This window comes from Pan paniscus, chromosome X, assembly GCF_029289425.2.
Source record: "Pan paniscus chromosome X, NHGRI_mPanPan1-v2.0_pri, whole genome shotgun sequence".
Taxonomy (NCBI): Eukaryota; Metazoa; Chordata; class Mammalia; order Primates; family Hominidae; genus Pan; species Pan paniscus.
Genome location: NC_073272.2, coordinates 37,846,819 through 37,867,138, shown reverse-complemented (window position 1 = coordinate 37,867,138; position 20,320 = coordinate 37,846,819). Strand labels below are relative to the sequence as shown.

General features: G+C 34.4%; 1 protein-coding gene and 1 non-coding gene across 2 annotated transcripts in view; one reads left to right on the top strand and one right to left on the bottom strand.

The window, feature by feature from the left end:
- Nucleotides 1–20,320, bottom strand: part of CFAP47 (cilia and flagella associated protein 47) — a 467,323-nt gene that overhangs the window by 365,653 nt on the left and 81,350 nt on the right. Inside the window, exon 22 of the mRNA XM_003805971.5 lies at nt 7,273–7,411. Coding sequence (XP_003806019.4) covers nt 7,273–7,411 — 139 coding nt within the window. The remainder of the gene's footprint in view (nt 1–7,272; nt 7,412–20,320) is intronic.
- LOC112438500 (U6 spliceosomal RNA) lies at nt 151–257 on the top strand. Its single transcript, XR_003026917.1, has one exon. It is a non-coding gene; the product is annotated as a U6 spliceosomal RNA (small nuclear RNA).

Sequence of the window (20,320 nt, the reverse complement as noted above, 5' to 3'; positions counted from 1 at the left end):
ACAAACAAAAGCTAAGGGATTTGATCAACACCAGAATTGTCCTACAAGGAATGCGTGGAGTACTTCAATCAGAAAGCAAATGGTGTTAATGGGCAGTAAGAAGTCATCTGAAGGTACAAAACTCACTGGGAATAAGAAGGACACACACAAGTGCTCACGTCGGAGGCACATATACTAAAATTGGAATGATACAGAGAAGATTAGCATGGCCCCTGCAAAAGGATGACATGCAAATTCATGAAGTGTTCCATATTTTTTGGAAGCAACCCAAATGCCCATCAATGATATACTGGATAAAGAAAATGTGGCACATATACACCATGGAATACTATGCAGCCATAAAAAATGATGAGTTCATGTTCTTTGCAGTGACATGGATGAAGCTGGAAACCATCATCCTCAGCAAACTAACACAGGAACAGAAAGCCAAACACCACATGTTCTCACTCATTAGTGAGAGTTGAACAGTGAGAACACACGGACACAGGGAGGGGAACATCACACATCGGGGCCTGTCGGGGGTGGGGGGAAAGGGGAGGGATAGCATTGGAACAAATACCTAATGCATGTGGGGCTTAAAACCTAGATGATGGGTTGATGGGTGCAGCAAACCACCATGGCACATGTATACCTATGTAACAAACCTGCACATTCTGCACATGTATCCCAGAACTTAAAGTATAGTAAAATGAGTAAATAAAAAATTTAAAAAATAAAAACACAAAAAATTAGCCAGGCATGGTGGTGCATGCCTGTAGTCCCAGCTACTCGGAAGGCTGAGGCAGGAGAATCACTTGAACCCAGGAGGTTGAGGGTTGCAGGGCCAAGATCACGCCACTGCACTCCAGCCTGGGCAACAAAGCAAGACACCATCTCAAAAAAGAGAAAAATTAAAAAAAGAAGGACACACAAAAAACAAATATTATAGCACTGTAACTATGGTGTGTAAAATACTCTTACATAGACTAAATGATGATCCAATGAAAAATAATAATTACAACACCTTTTCAAGACATAGTACCATAAGATATAAATAGAGACAACAAAAAGTTAAAAAGCAGAGGGATGAAGTTAAGGCATAAAGTTTTTATTAGTTTTCTTTTTGCTTTTTTATTTGTTTTTCATGCAAATAGTGTTACCTTGTTATTAGCTTAAAAGGAAAGGTTATCAGATACTATTTGCAAACCTCATGGTAACCTCAAACCAAAAAAATACAACAGATACACTAAACATAAAAAGTGAGAGACTAAATTATATCACCAAAGAAAATCACCATCCCTAAGAGGAAGACAGGAAGGAAACAAAGAAGAAAACAAAGACCACAAAACAAGCAGAAAAGAAATAACAAAATTCAAGAAGTAAGTCCTTACTTAACAATAATAACATCAAATGTAAATGGACTGGCTGAATGGATAAAAGCACAAGACCCAGTGACCTGCTGCCTATAAGCAACACACTTCATCTATTAATATAAAGACCCACATAGACTGAAAACAAAGTGATGGAAAAGATATTTCATTCCAACAGAAACCAAAAAAGAGCAGGAGTAGCTACACTTTTATCAGACAAAATAGGTTTCAAGCCAAAACCATAAGAAGAGACAAAGAAGGTCACTATATAATGATAAAGGAGTCAATTCAGCAAGAAGATATAACAATTATAAATGTATATGAACCCAACACTGGAGCACTCAGATATACAAAGCAAATATTATTAGACCTAAAGAAACAAATAGATCTGAATGCAATAATAGCTCGAGTCTTCAACACTCCACTTTCAGCATTGGACAGATCTCCCAAACAGAAAATCCAAAAAGAAGCATTTGACTTAATCTACACTATAGACCAAAAGGATCTAATAGATATATACAGAACATTTCATCCAATGGCTACAGAATACATATTCTTCTTCTCAGCACGTGGATCATTCTCAACGAAGAATCATATGTCAGGTCCCAAAACAAGTCTTAAAACATTCAAAATTTGAAATTATATCAAGCATCTTCTCTGACTACAATTGAACAAAACAAGAAATCAATAATAAGAGGAATTTTGGAAACTATACAAATTCACAGAAAGAAAACATAACATATCCAAACCTATGGGATACAGCAACAGCAATACTAAAAGGAAAGTTTATAGCTATAAGTGTCTACATCAGAAAAGAGGAAAATCTTCAAATAACCAAATGATGCATCTTAAAAAACTATAAAAACAAGAACAAACCAGAATTAGTAGAAAAAAAGAAATAAGATCTGAGCAGAAATTTTAAAAAATGAAATGAAGAGAGTACAAAAGATCAACGAAACGAAAAGTTGTTGTTTTGAAGAGTTAAACAAAATTGACAAACCTTTAGCCAGACTAACTAAAAAACAAGAGAAAAGAGCCAAATAAATAAAATCAGAGATTTTTAAAAAGGCTTATTACAACTGATACTGCAGAAATTCAAAGGGTCATTAGTGGCTACTATGAGCAACTATATACCAATAAATTGGAAAAATCTAGGAGAAATTGATAAATTCCTAGACACATACAATGCACCAAGATTGAACCATGTTGGGGTTCAGTCAGGCTGGTGGGAAAAATATTAAAGATAGTTATAGTAATAGCGACAAACTCTCTTGGAAGGCCTGAGAGTTTGCATAGCTTCACATTGCTTGGCTGAAGGCAGCCAGGGTCTCTTTGCAGGAGCCAGAAAGATTAGGGTGCAAATACAAAGGAATGTGTGGAGTTTATCTTACCAAACTGTTTACTTATATGCGCCTAAGACTAACCTTTGTCCTACCACAGGTGCTTAACTGCCTCCTACTCGGGGGAGGAGGTCCGCAGAAGTTTATTACCTGCAAATCGTGTTTGCTTTAGGCCTAGGAACCTGGCCTTGAATCTTTACCCTCTAGTGATGTTTACTCAGGACCTTTTAATCTTTACTAAATAAATGCAAATCTCACTGACTGATTGAGGCAGCAGTCTCAACTGTTTACAGGACTCTGCTGGAGTCTGTAAGAGGCTCAGACATTCAGCTGGACTGGCAAAGCAGAATATCTGTGTGTCGGTATACTTCATTCATCTGTTGCTGGGTCAGGGGTCTGCAAGGGACAGACCCCCCCCACAACTGGTGCCCCCATGTGAGGAGCACTACCGCAGAACCAGGGGGAAATTCCAAACTTCAACAGACCAATAATAAGTGATGAGATTCAAGACATAATAAAAAGTCTCTTAGTAACGAAAACCTGGTATCATCACTGTTGTATTCCACCAAACATTTAAAGAACTAATACCAATCCTCTTCAAACGATTCTGAAAAATAGAAGACAATGAAATACTTCCAAATTCATTCTATGAGGCCAGTATTCCTCTGATACCAAAACCAGACAACGACGCATTAAAAAAAAAAAGATAGGACAGGCCAATATCGCTGATGAATATTGATGCAAAAATCTTCAACAAAATACTAGCAAATCAAATTCAGCAATATATTAAAATGATCATTCATCATGACCAAGTGGGATTTATCCCTGGGATGCAAGAATGGAATAATATATGTAAATCAATCAATGTGATACATCATATCAACAGAATGAAGGACAAAAACCATGTGATCATTTCCATTAATGCTGAAAGAACACTTGATAAAATTCAACATCCTTTCATGATAAAAGCCCTCAAAAAACTGGGGATACAAGGACAATTCCTCAACGTAATTAAAGTCATACATGACAGACCCACAGATAGTATCAAACTGAAAGCCTTCCTCTAAGATATGAAACATGACAAGGATACTCACTTTCTCCACTGTTACTCAACATAGTACTGGAAATCCTAGCCAGAGCAATCAAACAAGAGAAAGAAATAAAGGCATACAAATTGGAAAGGAGGAGGTAAAATTAACCTTGTTTGCAGAGCAACATTATCTTGTATTTGGAAAAATCTAAAGACTACAAAAAAGAATATTATAAATGACAAATTCAGTAGAGTTACAAGATACAAAATGGACAGAAAAACCAGTAGATTTCTATATGCCAATAGCAAGCAGCATGAAAAAGCAATTTTAAAAGTATTCCCATTTACAATAGCCATAAATAAAATTAAGTACCTAGAAATTAACTTCATCAAAGAAGTGAAAGATCTCTACAATGAAAATTATGAAACATTAATGAAAGAAATTGAAGAGGGCGCCAAAAAAATGGGATGATATTTCATGTTCTCGGTTTGGAAGAGTCACTATTGTAAAAATATCCATATTACCCAAAGCAATCTACAGAGTCAATCTAATCCCTATCAAAATACCAATGACATTCTTCACAGAAATTGAAAAATCAATCCTAAAATTTATATGGAACCACAAAAGATCCACTATCTTAGGCAAAAGTTCAAAACTAGAGGAATAACATTACCTGACTTTATACTACCTAGCTATAATAATCAAAACAGACGGTACTGGCAGAAAAACAGACACATAGACAAACGCAATGAAATAGACAAACCAGAAACAAATCCACACACCTACTGTGAACTCATTTTCAACAAAAAAGCCAAGAAAACACAATGGGGAAAAGACTCACTTCAATAAATGGCACAGGAAAACTGGATATCCATATGCAGAAGAATGAAACTACACCACTATCTCTCACCATATACAAAAATAAAATAAAAAGTAATTAAAGACTTAAATCCAAGACCTCAAACTATGAAACTTCTACAAGGAAATATTGGGGAAACTCTCCAGGACATTGGTCCAGGCAAAAATTTCTTGAATAATACTCATAAGCACAGGCAACCAAAGCAAAACTGGACAAATGATATCACATCAAATTTAAAAAGCTTCTGTGCAGCAAAGTAAACAATTCACAAAGTGAAGAGACAATACCCGAATGGGATAAAATATTTGCAAACTACCCATCTGACAAGGGTGTATCTGTACCACATTTTCTTTATCCAGTAATCTGTTGATGGAACCTTAGGTTGCTTCCTAATTGGGCTATCATGAACAGTGCTGCAACAAACATGGAAGTGCAGATATCTCTTTGATACACTGATTTCCTTTCTTTTCAGTATATGCCCAGCAGTGGGATTGCTGGATCATATGCTAGCTTTATTTGTATTTTTTTGAGGAAACTTCAAACTTCAAATGGGTTAATAACCAGAATATGTAAGGACCTCAGACAACTCTATGAGAAAAAATCTAATAATCCGATTTAAAATTGAGCAAAAGAATAGACATTTCTCAGAAGAAAACATACAAATGGCAAACAGACACATGAAAATGTGCTCAACATCATTGATCATCAGAGAAATGCAAATCAAAACTACATGAGATATCATCTCCCCTCAGTTAAAATGGCTTTTGTCCAAAAGATAGGCAAAAACAAATGCTGGTGAGGATACGGAGAAAAGGGAAGGAACCCTTGTATACTGTTCGTTGATGCAAATGTAAATTAGTAGAACCACTATGGAGAAAAGTTTGAAGTTTCCTCAAAAAAAAAAAAATACTGGCATAAGATCCAGCAATCCCACTGTTGGGCATATACCCAAAAGAAAGGAAATCAGCATATCAAAGAGATATCTGCACTCACATGTTTGTTGCAGCACTGTTCACGATAGCCAAATTAGAAAGCATCCTAAGGTTCTATCAACAGATTACTGGATAAAGAAAATGTGGTACAGATACATAATGGAGTGCTATTTATCCATAAAAAGAATGAGATCCTGTCATTAGCAACAATATGAGTGGAACTGGAGGTCATTATGTTAAATGAAATAAGCCAAGCACAGAAAGACAAACATCACATGTTCTCACTTATTTGTGGGATCTATAAATGAAAATGATTGAACTCATGGAGACAGAGAGCAGAAGGATGGTTACTACAGGCTGTGAAGGGTAGTAGGTGGATGAGGGGCAGGATGAGGGGATGGTTTATGGGTACAAAAGCATAATTCGAAAGAATGAATAAGATTTAGTATTAGCTAGCACAACAGGGTGACTACAGTCAATAATAATTTAATTATACACTTAAAAATAACCAGAAGAGTATCATTGAATTGTTTCTAACACAAAAAATAAATGCTTGATGGGATGGATACCCCATATTCCATGATGTGATTATTACCCATTGCATGCCAGTATCAAAACATCTCATGTACCCCATAAAGATATACACCTACTATGTGCCCCCAAAAATTAAAAATTAAAAAATAAAATGAAACAGAGCTGGTTTCAACTTAGCATAAGCAGTAAGATCACAAGCATATTAAAAAAATACATTAACAAAAGGGATGTATAGAACAAAAAAGATATCAAAATATTAAGAACACTTTAAATATTTGAATTTCAGATATTTTTGCTTCTACATTTTCCAATTTTAACAATGCTATCTTAATTTTTAATTTTCAAACAAGTAAATGTTTTGAAAGCTTATCTACCTAATTCAGGAAGCAATATTAGATTATGATTACTTTCCAAAAGAAATTCTTAATTCAAAGGGAAAAACTTTAACTTCATTGAGCCTCCATATCAGCTGTGGAATTCCTAATTCTGGATTTTAAATGAGAGTGAAATATTTTTATCATGTGCATGCTATTTTCGTGAGACCTCTCTTACTAGTTACCAAATGCAATTATTAACTGATATGATACTCCCTACTATTTTATAATTAATGACAATTTAACTTAATATCAGAACTATAAAAACAAAATATAGACTTCTTTTCTTTTCATGAAAAATACACATATATAATTGAAAGCAAAGCCAACTTGCAAAAATGTAATTTGCAGAGTACATCAGTTTTTATCTTTCAATATTTGAAGAAAATGAGTAGATAAATATTCAGCAAAATTTTCAAATTTATAAAATACTTCTTCTTTTCATGTACTCAGTCTTTTAGTAACCTATCCCTTTGGAATAGAGATATGTTCTTAAACAAAATTCTTATTATTTTATTTTATGTTAAATGCATTTTGTAATATTTTAATAATTTACATTTTGTCTTAATTATTTAAAATTGACCACATAATAATGTACTAAATTGGCCTGATTTTAATTCTATTCTCTTTTTTTTTAGCAAGTTGCTTGCCAGAGATTATATCTACGCTGTTTGTCAACATTCAAATCTCATAGACTCAATTTAAGTGACACACAAAGGAATCCTCTTAAAATTTTATTTTCTAATATTTCCATTTATGAAAAACAAATAGCATATTCTATTTTTTATCTTTTAGACACTTAAGTGTAAATCTTTGGCCTACCCACACCAATTGATTATTTTATATTACATACCAGTAGCTTGAACGTAACATGGTCGGATAAGTGGTACTGTTTTTGGATTCGAAGGAGAAGTGGACAAATATTTAGTGTAGAGCTTTGAAGACTCAAAGAAATTAATCTGAACTTGAATGATAAATTCAACTACTGTCACCTGATAGAAAAAAAATACATTATACTTGTTAATTTTTGTTTTGCGAAATATGGGATACTATTTATTTAGCCAAACAGCAGTTTTTAAAAAGCAGTTTTAAAAAATAAAATTATCTTGCAACATTGAACTACATTTTTTAAAAAAAGATGGTTCATTTTTAATGAGTTCAAAAATAATTCAAAAAAATAAAAATAAATTTTTAAAATAATTCTTATTCATTCAAAATGAACCAGATTTTAAATATAAAATCCAAAGCGGTAAATATTTAGGAAGAAATTATAGGAAAAAAAATCCTTGTAATCCTTGGGTAAGCAAAGATTCTTAAATACAAAAGCAACCATCTATTAAACTATCTATTAAAAAGCAATTAAATTGTACAGTATCAATTGTTTAATCTGTTATTTTAAAAGACATTATTAAGAAAATAAAAGTATAAGTCAAAAACCCATTTCTCACAAAAAATCTATCTTGTATCCAAAGTACATAAAGAATACTCAAAGTTCAATTTAAGAAAATGAACTAATGAAAAAAGTTGGTGAAATATTTGAAAAGACACTTCAGAAAAGAAGCTATACAAATTACACATTAGCACATGGAAAGATGTTTCATACTAAGGAAATGCAAATTGAAACCATATGAGATATCACTTCACACCTATCACAACTGCTTAAACAAAAATAACATGTGAACACGTAAAACACATACATTGCTGATGAGAATGCAAAATTTTATAGTTACTTTGAAAAACAAGTTTCTTCATTATTACAAAGTTAACTATATATTTCACATAAAGCTCAGGACTCCCAAATTTAGGTGTTTACCCAAGAGAAGTGAAACTTATTCATACAACTTATTCATTATTGCCAAAAACTGAAAATAATCCAAATGCTCTCCAAATGGTGAATGAATAACAAACTTACTTTTCAACAATAAAAGAATGAACTACTGTTGCATACAATAATGTGGATGAATTTCAAATTTATTATGCTAAGTGAGAGAAGTCAGACTGAAAACCTCATGATTACCTTATGAATACCTTATGATTTCACTTATATGACATTCTATAAAAGGCAAAATTATGGGGTCAAATTCAGATTAGTGTTTGCCATGGACTAGAGGTGGAGGAGGGGATGAATACTAGGTCTTAATTCATTCTTTTTAACTATGTTTTTGTACCCATTAACCATCGATACCTCCCCCTCATTCACCTAGTACCCTTCACAGCCTATAGTAATACACACAAGAAAATGTACAGAAGGTAAGGCAACTGTTCTCTATATTGATTTTGTTATTTTTTGCCCAATTGTATACATTTGTTAATTGTTCATATATCTGAAAGAGACTTTTAGTTTATGCACATTTTTTAAAAAGTTAAAGCGAATTCCTTGGCTGTGATTTTTATACATCTGGATTCAAAACCCGAAATGGACTGACAATATCGGCACCCAGGCAGGTGAATCATAAAACAATTAACACTCAGAGCTACAAAATATATTTGCAATTATATAGTGCTAGCCCCTCATTTTGAAAAAAAGAATATGTGGTCCAGTCTAGATGAAAACACAGAGTCTGCATCAAAGAGAAAAGAAAGAGTCGATCTTCATGTTTGGGGGCTGTATCAAAACTGAAAAGGTTGGCTTCAGCCAAATGGTAAACAGGCAGCTCCAAATGTCCATGGCCCCACAGAAACGTCAAAAACATGTAAAAACTGTCAGGAACCGTGTTGTCAGAACTGGAAAAAAGTCAAAAGTTTACAGCAATCAAGTGAACACTGAATCAAAAAAAAAAAAGACAACTTAAAAATAGTAGGAAAGCTTTGTGGCACTTTTACTTGCCCTTGTGCCACTCCCTCTGACTCAGCAGTTGTCTTGAGGCTAGCAGACGTCATTCCCCAGTGCAAGACCCTGGGACCTGTTTTCTTTATTTTTTTAACTTAATTTAATTTTTTATTTAAGTTCCAGGATACATGTGCAGAATGTGCAGATTTGTTACATAGGTATACTTGTGCCATGGTGGTTTGCTGCACCTAACAACCCGTCATCTAGGTTTTAAGCCCCGCATGCATTAGGTATTTGTCCTAATGTTCTCCCTCCCCATGCCCTCCAACCACCAACAGGCCCCACTGTGTGTTGTCCCCCTCCCTGTGTCCATGTGTTCTCATTGTTCAACTCCCACTTATTAGTGAGAACATGTGGTGCTTGTTTTCCGTTCCTGTGTTAGTTTGCTGAGGATGACGGCTTCCAGCTTCATCCATGTCCCTGCAAAGGGCATGCTCTCATCCTTTTTTATGGCTGCATAGTATTCCATGGTGTATATGTGTCACGTTTTCTTTATCCAGTCTATCATTCATGGGCATTTGGGTTGTTCCGAGTCTTTGCTATTGTAAATAGTGCTGCAATAAACATACGTGTGCATGTGTCTTTATAGTGGAAAGATTTATAATCCTTTGGGTATATGCCCAGTAATGGAATTGCTGGGTCAAATGGTATTTCTGGTTCTAGATCCTTGAGAAATCGTCACACTGTCTTCTACAATGGTTGAACTAATTTACACTCCCACCAACAGTGTAAAAGCATTCCTATTTCTCCACAGCCTCACCAGCATCTATTGTTTCCTGACTTTTTAATAATTGCCATTCTGACTGGCATCAGATAGTATCTCATTGTAATTTTGATTTGCATTTCTCTACTGACCAGTGATGATGATGTTTTTTTAATGCTTGCTGGCCACATAAATGTCTTAAGTGTCTGTTCATATCTTTTGATGGATTAAAAACTTAAATGTAAAACCAAAAACCATAAAAACCCTAGAAGAAAACCTAGGCAATACCATTCGGGACACAGGCATGGGCAAAGCCTTCATGACTAAAACACCAAAAGCGATTGCAACAAAAGCCAAAATTGATAAATGGAATCTAATTAAATTAGAGAGCTTCTGCACAGCAAATAAACTAGCATCAGAGTGAACAGGCAACCTACAATATGGGAGAAAATTTTTGCAATCTACTCATCTGACAAAGGTCTAATACCCACAATCTACAAGGAACTTAAATAAAGATACCTGGTTTTTGATGAAACAAAACAGACTTCATTCAGAAATTACTGTGTTTATCTCTTCTAACCTTCCTGGGGGTACATGAAGGACTGATGCAATGTGCTTGCCATGTTTTGCCTATCTTTGAACTCACTCAAGGAAGAAAAGCAGTGAAATTGTTAAAAAATATTGTAAGATAAACAAAAAACCCAAAGCCACCTGACAGAATATTATGGTTGAGACATGCAAACGCTACCTAAAGTCTGGAAATAAAAGTAGGGGAGCTTTTGGAGAAATTAAGGCATTTAAAAGTGCCCTGGAGAATTTAGAAAGCATCAAGGACACTCAGAGTAGGACATGTGCTCAGAAAATACCTGAGAAGATGTTAAACTTTCATCTTTGTCTGACTCTAGGCTAAGTGCAAGTGGTAAATAAAAACTAAGAAATTGTTGTAAACAACCTCGCTAACTGCTGAAGAAGTGCCTCAGGACACTCTATCCAAAAAGACTATGATAGGTGTTTTTGTTTATGTGTCTGATTATTTTAGTTCCTGGCATTCAAGGAAATATATTTCAAAACACTACTCAACACCAGCTAAAGGAACAGACACTTCAGTGACCATGCATAGCAAAGAATGTATTCTTTGCAATAATAGTTTTGAAAAGTCAATAAACAAATGGATGACTACAGCCTTCAATAAGCAAGAAGAGTAAACCCAGAGAAAGGAGGATAATCTGATGTACAGAGTTACCAAATTATAATATTCAAATGTCCAGTATTCAATAACCAACAAAACAAAACAAAGATTATGAAGAAATCCCAGCCATAGGACTTATTAGAAAAAGACTTTAAAGCCACTGTCTTAAATACGTTCATAGAACTAAAGGAAACCATAGAAAATAACAAAAGAATATCATGAAAATAATGTATACACAAAACGAGAATATCAACAGAGAAATCATAACAATCAATAAAACAAAAAGTTGGTTGTTTAAAAATATTTTTAAAATGACAAAAGACTTTGGGAGGCCAAGATGGTTGGATCATGAGGTCAGGAGATTGAGACCATCCTGGTTAACACAGTGAAACCCCATCTCTACTAAAAATACAAAAAAATTAGCCAGGCGTGGTGGCGGGTGCCTGTAGTCCCAGCTACTCGGGAGGCTGAGGCGGCAGAATGGCGTGAACCCGGGAGGCAGAGCTTGCAGTGAGCCGAGATCATGCCCCTGAACTCCAGCCTGGGCGACAGAGCGAGACTCCGTCTCAAAAAAAAAAAAAAAGACAAAACTTTAAACTAGTCTGACAGTAAACAAATGAGAGGAGAAATGAATAACTAAAATAAAAGATGAGATTATAGACATTACTATCCACCATATAAAAAAGGGTTAATTCAAAGAGAATACCATTATTATGGCTCTAGATCCAAATCTCAATTTTGAAAATAAAATTATAAATTACATAATTTATTAGAAATTTAAATTGATAAAAATAAAATTGATCTATACTAAAGCTAAAAATGCTACAGAAGTAATATCACTGCTAAAATATTTATATATGTATGAGAAAATTATTATTGCATTTCAAGTTACATTACAGATAATTTAAAATAAAAGTTCATTTTTTCTAATGACATGTTTTTAAACTTTGTGTTGATTTTTTTTTTACCAAAACCTTACATTATTTATGTTTAAAAAATATTAAGATGGTCAACCCTGTTACTCCATGGTACCTTGGTAAACTTCTAGAGGTGGGAGGTAGAAAACAGGCAAGAATGTGAATATTTTAAATGTGAAAAGGGAAGAATAATAGTACTTCTCACATGCCAAAACCTCCAAGGTCATGACAACAAGCATTGATGGGTTCAGAGGTACATATATCTAGTGCTGTGCTATACTCATAAACTCAGTGCTGACAATCTAAACAGTTTTAAATAAAATGAAGAGCTGAATATTATAAAGTGCATATGTTCAGCTCTAGTCATTCACATTGCCCTAATAGGCAAAACACTTGGGTTTCTATTTTTATTTAACTTTAACTGGCCGTACCACTGCCAATTCCATTTTCTGTCATAGAATCTTATATACAGTCCATTCTTATAACCAAATTATAGAAGCCTAAAATATTGCTCATATGTTATTTTCCTGGAGGTTTCAACTCTTTTGTCAAAACAGCAAGCAACTCCTTCCCATGATAATCTATTTCTGCAGTGGCACTAGCATGCAGACATCAAGGAATAAATTGCATAAAGATGTAGTATTTCATGTTCAAATACAACCTGTTTTGGTATTTCATAGATAAGAAAAAACAACAACAACTTTGCTTGATCTTATTTCCCTGGAATCTTAGCATTTAATCATCAGCAGCTGGTTATATTTTGCATCTCATTTTTATTTTTCCACTTCTGGTTCATCTGCTTTTTTTCTTAATTTGATTATTAATATCATACATATTATAATATTACTATTATTTTAGGCTATTATTTTATTTTTAAGGCTTTTTTATATATTAATAATATGGACTCATATTTTAAAGTCAAATACTGCCAAAGAGTATGTTTCCCAAACTGTCATCTTCATCTGATTGCTGGATGGACATTAGTCTTTAACAGAAGCTGAGGGGACTGGAAATGTGAAGAAAAGGGAAATTATAATGATAAGACCCATCTTTTCTTTCAATGTGTCACTTAGTTTCTTCCACATCAATAGAAATGTGAAGAAAAAGGAAGTGTGAGGCCAGGGTTCTGGATAAACCTCCATGTGGATACTGAAATCACTCAGAAAATGAGATGAGTAGGGTACCGGATATACTATGAGTCTGGCTGGCAGTGACCAGGAGCATGTCTGGAGATGACTATTCACAAGAGACCACTCACCAGAGATTTCAGAGGGGAACTGGCAAAGTCACACAATACAAAGTTCAAAGAAGCAGGCTTTTTAAAATTATTTATTTTTTTATTTTTTATTTATTTTTCTTTTGAGACAGAGTCTCACTCTGTCACTCAGGCTGGAGTGCAGTGGTGTGATCTCGGCTCACTGCAGCCTCCTCCTCCTGGGTTCAAGTGATTCTCCTGCTTCAGCCTCCCTAGTAGCTGAGATTACAGGTGAGCGTCACCATGCCCGGCTATTTTTTGTATTTTCAGTAGAGATAGGGTTTCACCATGTTGGCCAGGCTAGTCTGGAACTCCTGACCTCAGATAATCTGCCCACCTCGACCTCCCAAAGTGCTAGGATTACAGGCATGAGGCACCACACCCAGCCAGAAGCAGGCATTTTTAACAGATAAGGACCCTCTAGAAAAATCACCCCAGGGAACAAGGCCTCCAGAAAGGATCACTTCTAGACCCACAGCAAGATTCATAGGAAATGCTATTTTAAAAAACAGTGCTATTGAGATAGCCAGGTTCCCAATGAGAAGAAATCATGAAGAAAAAGGAAGCCCAGAAAACTACAGAGGACTTATAGAAGCGTAGGGACACTAGAGGGCAGAGAAAAAGGGAAGGGAAGCTAAGTGTGAGGGGAATCAGAGCTGACAGGGAAGAGAAGCTATTCACAGGATGCTCCAATTTTGGAGAATGACTGAAATAAAGAGGAATCTGAGTCATGATGAATTGAGTCGACAGTTACTGGGACTTGAGTCTTCACTGTCTGTCTTCGAGTCTAGTGCTGGGTCCCAAAGTTAGGGATGATAGGAGTGGAAAGCTGAAGTTATGGGATAGGTTTAGCACAGGACCAGACTGAGGGCTCTATTTTAAAATGTCTGATGCTGTCTTTGTTGATGACTGTTGGTGACTGTCAATGATAATGACTGTTGGTAATTATCGAGATAATTCAATGTACTCATCTCAGCCCTTAACTGTCTTTTTTAAGTATGAAGCCTTTCTCCCTCCTGAAACATACAATTTTCCTAAAACTGTGTGGTGAATTCACAAGGCTAAGGGTTAATCCCTGCCTTCTCTGATTATCAAGTAGGTATAGGTGAAAAGTCATACTGGACTTGTCTTCTCTTAACTGACATCTTCACACACAATTTGCATAAAATATGTTTGTATCCAAAGTAGGTCTATAATTACACAGAATGCCAAATTAGGAGGTTCCATGATTCCTTTGCCCATGGAAGTCTTCTCCCTTCAACAAAACTGCAAGAATACAAGACTTATCTTTTACACAGAAACTAAATGACACATTGAAAGAAAAGACGAGCCCTATCATAAAATTACTGAGGTATTCAATGAGGAAGGAAAACTTTGAACGTTTTGTGATGTGTGATATTTTAAGTGATTTCCCAGATGTTGTCATTCAAAGACAGGAATACCTCAAATTGAAAAGGATATTCTAATGAAGTCAGATTTCAGTACCCAGTCCAGTGTTGGTAGACAGACATGTTTATGAATTGAAAAGGAGCAGGTGTCATTCAAATGTCCTTTCCTTTAATCCTTGAGGAATTATTCTTAGCTTCCCGTAAGAATGATTGTAAATCTAGAATAACCGTTATGAAAGGTTTACCCAAGGTTCTGCATATCCTTAAATCGCAGATCAAGGCTAGTGGGAAAAATTAAAAGCATGAACAATTCTCCCTCACATTCAAAAACTGCAGGGAAAATACAGAGCAACAAAGATGAAAGTTGCAAAGAGCTGCAGAGTAACTAAGGCACTGAAGATGAACCAGCCTGTGCTTCAGGGCAGAACCTGGGTCATAGCAGCAGGAAAAATAGGAGTAATAATAGGGAAAGATCTATACTAGTGCTGTCCAGTGAAACTCTGTCATGAAGAAAATGCTCTGCATTGTACAATAGCCACGTGTGAATCTACAGAATGAGAAATGTAGGTATTATGATAAAGAAACAACATTTCTGTTGGGCTTAATTTTAATAAATTTAAGCTTTAATTCAAATAGCCATATGTAGGTAGTGACTACCATATAGGAAGTACAATTCTATATATTGACCAAGAAGACACGTTAGTAGCCCACAAGAAAAGGAGGAGCTTGAGTGACTTACAGAAAATAAACAAATCCATTTGAAAATGCCAAATACAACTGCATTTGACTACTAGCACTTCAGGTTGTGCTCAAACCTGGTGCAGTGTAGGAAAGGAAGGTTTACAACTAACAATAAATCAATCATGTATTGTTGATTTCACATTTTCCTGCTACATAGGTCAACCAAGAGAGCATCAATTTGCTATTTACATTTTGACACATGCACAAAGATGGACAACTTACACCTAGCAATAAATATAGTGGAGGACATTTGAAATGACTGGAAACCAGATAATCAATCTGCCTTACTGGCACAGATTTATAGAATAAATTCTCAAAGGGTGTGCTGTCTCTGCAGGAGTTTATATGTTCTTCTCATTGTTGAAGTGAATTACACTCCAATACACTAAGTAAATCTTCTTTTAAAATACCCAGTTAACGTAGAATCATTCAGAATCTAAGCAAAGTGTGGCACTTCACAGAAATTTAAATATATATAATTAATTTTAATTTTATGATCAATTTCTAGAATCCTAAACATTAAGAAATACTTAGAGCTTTTTAAATTGCTGACAGTGTTGGTGAACTATTGTCTAAATATATTATATATAATACATTCTCCAAAAAAGTCATGTAAGATACTTAAATTGCATTATAGATTTTTCTAATTTTCAATGATCCTTAAGTAAAATGTTTTATATACATTTCAATTATATGAAAATATAAAATCACAATATCGACTTATTAGAAAAATACATAAACTTGGCCTTAAAATAATTTTTAAAAATCTATAAATTACTGCAGAACATTTAGGTTTTTTCTTGTTGAAAGTGTGTGTGTGTGTATGTGTGTGTGTATGTCTGCATACTTCTATGTACATGTGAGATATAAACATTATATAGGTGAATGACATACCTTAATTTATCAGAATACTAACTTGTGAGAAAAGAATTACTTAGTTTCTTTTTATTTAGAGGGTTTTTAAAAATCATAATAATAAGAATACATATTTGAAAAAATAATCTTACAAAGTTTATTTTTAAAATAATGAGCATTCCCCTCATTTCACCATTGCACACATGTGCACACACACAAACATACACATACACATCCAGATGGAATCATTAGTTGTTTTATACTTACTGCAACATAGTTAAATAACCTACATAGAGTGTCATGAAACAAGCTGCAATAAATTTAAAGTGATTTAAATGAATTAATGTGTGTTCTCTAACTATAAGGGAATTATATTAGAAATCAATAAGATAAACAAACTAGGTAAATGCACAAATATGTGGAAATTAAACGAGACACACCAAATAACTAATAGGTGAAAAATAAATTATGTGGGAAATTGCAAAATATTTTGAAGAGTAAAAATGAAAATAAAACATATCAAAACTTTTGGGGTAAATGTAAAACAGTATTTAGAGGAAAGTATGTAGCCATAAAACCTATATTTAAAAAGTGAAATATCTCAAATCAATGCCCTAACATTTCACACTTAAAAATAAGAATAGAAGATCAAATCAAACAGAAAAAAATGAATAATAAAGATAAAGTGGAAATGAATGAAATAAAGAATCAAAAATAATACAGCAAATCAGAAATACCAAAAGTTGGATCTTGAAAATATCAAAACAGACAAAACTTTAGATATGCTGACCAAGATAAAAAGAGAGATAGCTCAATTTTATAAAATCAGGAATGAAAGAACGAACTAAATTATTACCTACCTTACAGAAATAAAAAAAAACCCATTAACACATATATATCAATAAATTAGGTAACTTAAATGAAATTTCTCAAGAAGAAACAGAACATTTTATAAATACAGACCTATAACAGCAAACAGATTACATTAATAATTTTTTTACAGTTCTAACAGCTGTATTGAGATATATTTCACCAAAAGGGTACAATTCAATGGTTTTTAGTAAATTTACAGAATTGTGCAATCATCACCATAATTAAGTTTTAGAATGTTTCCATCAACCCCAAGAGCTTCTTCATGACAATTTGCCTAACTCCAGGTAACCACTGATCTACTCTATAGATTGTCTCTTTTGGAAATCTCACATAAATGGAATCATACAAAATGTACTCTCTTTTATCTAGTTGCATTCACTTAAAATAACATTTTTGTGGTTTATTCATCTAGCAGGACATATTAGCAATTTGTTCCTTTATACTGCCAAATAATATTATAGTGTATGGATATACCACATTGTGTTCATTTACCAGGTGATGGACATTTGGGTTGTTTCTACTTTTAAGCTATTGTGAATAATGCTGCTATGAGCATTCACATAAAAGTCTTTGTATGGACATGAATACACATTTCCCTTCTTTTGGGAAGAAATACACCTCCCTGGTTAGCAATATTCTTAGATATTTTATTCTTATGTAGCAATTGTGAATTAAATTGCATTCCTGATTTGGCTCTTGGCTTGGTCGTTGGTGTATAAAAATTCTAGTGGTTTTTGGTCTGGTGCAGTGGCTCACGCCTGTAATCCCAGCATTTTGGGACGCCATGGTTGGCAGATTACCTGAGGTCAGGAATTCGAGACCAGCCTGGCTAATATAGCAAAACCCCATCTCTACTAAAAAAATATACAAAAATTAGCCGGGCGTGGTGGCACATGCCTGTACTCCCAGCTACTCGGGAAGCTGAGGTAGGAGAATCACTTGAATCGGGGAGGTGGAGGTTGCAGTGAGCTGAGATCGCACCACTGCACTCCAACCTGGGTGACAGAGTGAGGCTCCATCTAAAAAAAAAAAAAAAAAAAAAAAGAAAGAAATGCTAGTGATTTGTACCCTGATTTTGTATCCTCCAGCTTTGCTAAAGTTGTTTATCAGCTTAAGGAGCTTTTGGGCTGAGACTATGGGATTTTCTATATATAGAATCATGTCGTCTGAAAACAGGGATAATTTGACTTCCTATTTAGATGCCCTTTATTTTTTTCTCTTGCCTGATTGCTCTGGCCAGGACTTATAATACTAAGTTGAATAGGAGTAGTGAGAGAGAGCATCCTTGTCTTTGCTGGTTGTCAAGGGTCACACTTCCAACTTTTGCCCATTCAGTATGATGTTGGCTGTGGGTTTGTCATAGATGGCTCTTATTATTTTGAGGTGTGTTCCTTCAATACCTAGTTTAAAATTAATATTTTTTTTAAAAAATGCTGAGGACTAGATGACTTCAATGATGAATTATAAGACTAATTTAAATAATTAATTCAATCCTTCACAAATTCTGCCAAAATAGAAGTGGAGACACCACTCTATAATTCATTCTAAGAAGCCAATATTAGCCTGATATTCAAAACAAAGGTATCAGAAGAAAAAAAACAATAAGGCTAACAAAATACAGACCAATGTTCCTTACAAGTATAGATGCAAAAGCCTTCATCAAAGTACTAGGGAATTGGATTCAGCAATATATAAAAAGAATTATATCTTATGATCTAGTGAGATTTATTCCACAATGCAAGGTTGGTTTAACATTAAAAAAATCAATCAATATAATATACTATATTAATATAATAAAGGATAAAAATGTGACCATCAAAGTGGATAATAAAATTAACAAAATCCAGGTCTCTCAAAATCAAAATACTCAATAAACTATAAAAGGAAACTTCCTCAACCTAATAAAGGAAATTTTTTAAAAAAGATAACTGTTGCTAACCTTATATTTAAAGGTGTAAGATACATGCTTTCAGGAACAAGACAAATATGTTTTTCTATTCAACATTATCTTATCTCAACTGAAGTACTGAACTTCAAAATAGCAAAATTAATCTTTATCATTTTCTAATATTCAAACTCATCCTCAAACTTTATTTTTTCCATCTGAAAGCCAAATAACAGCTTACATTGTTCCTGAAATAAAATTTAATCTCAGTAAAAATAATATTACCAAAAATTAGATTATTAAAGATAGCATTTAGTAGCATTCAATACAATTTTATTGTGTTATTAGTTATTTTCTCTTAATTCTAATCTATACCTATTGAGCAGAATCAATTTAGTTATGTTGGTGTATTAAAAAAAAGTTTTGACATAAGAATCTTATACTCTGATTGCCACATAGAAGTTTGATTCTTGCTTGGAAGGATACACTAATATGCAGTTTTTTGTTTGTTTGTTTGTTGGTTGGTTGGTTGGTTTTTTGAGACGAAATCTCGCTCTTGTTGCCCAGGCTGGAGTGCAATGGCGCGATCTTGGCTCATTGCAACCTCTGCCTCCCGGGTTCAAGCGATTCTCCTGCCTCAGCCTCTTGAGTAGCTGGGATTACAGGCGCCTGCCACCACGCTAATTTTTGTACTTTTAGTAGAGATGGGGTTTTGCCATGTTGGTCAGGCTGGTCTCAAACTCCTGACCTCAGGTGATCCGCTGGCATCGGCCTCCCAAAGTGCTGGGATTACAGGGCTATATGCACTTTCATATCATGCGTAGAGAGAAGCTCTCTCCTTGGGCACTTCTGTTAGAGAATCTGTGAAGCAAAAGCCTGCTAGAGTTGGCTCCTGAAACCTGACCAGTGGTCTCCCTTCCTTCTGGGCACATTTCAGAATAGGTTTTTTGTCTGTTTGTTTGCTCTTGTTTTTAAATCACTAAACATCAAGGGGTACAATATAAAAGGAGCCAATATCATAGCAACTCCTCTTAAATCTTCACAATATGTCTTTGACAATTTCAGGTAGTGGTTCACAGAGCATACACCACTCAAATATAAGTACAAAGCACCAACTGCCTGGAATATAACTTTCCTCTCCTTCAAAATGTGTAATAGCTTGAATTTTCTAGATAGTATAACAAAGACCACACAATCATAGGTCCCCTGTACATGCCCTCCACTCCTCTTGAGGCACTCTGCAGCATGAGCCAAACCCTCCAGCA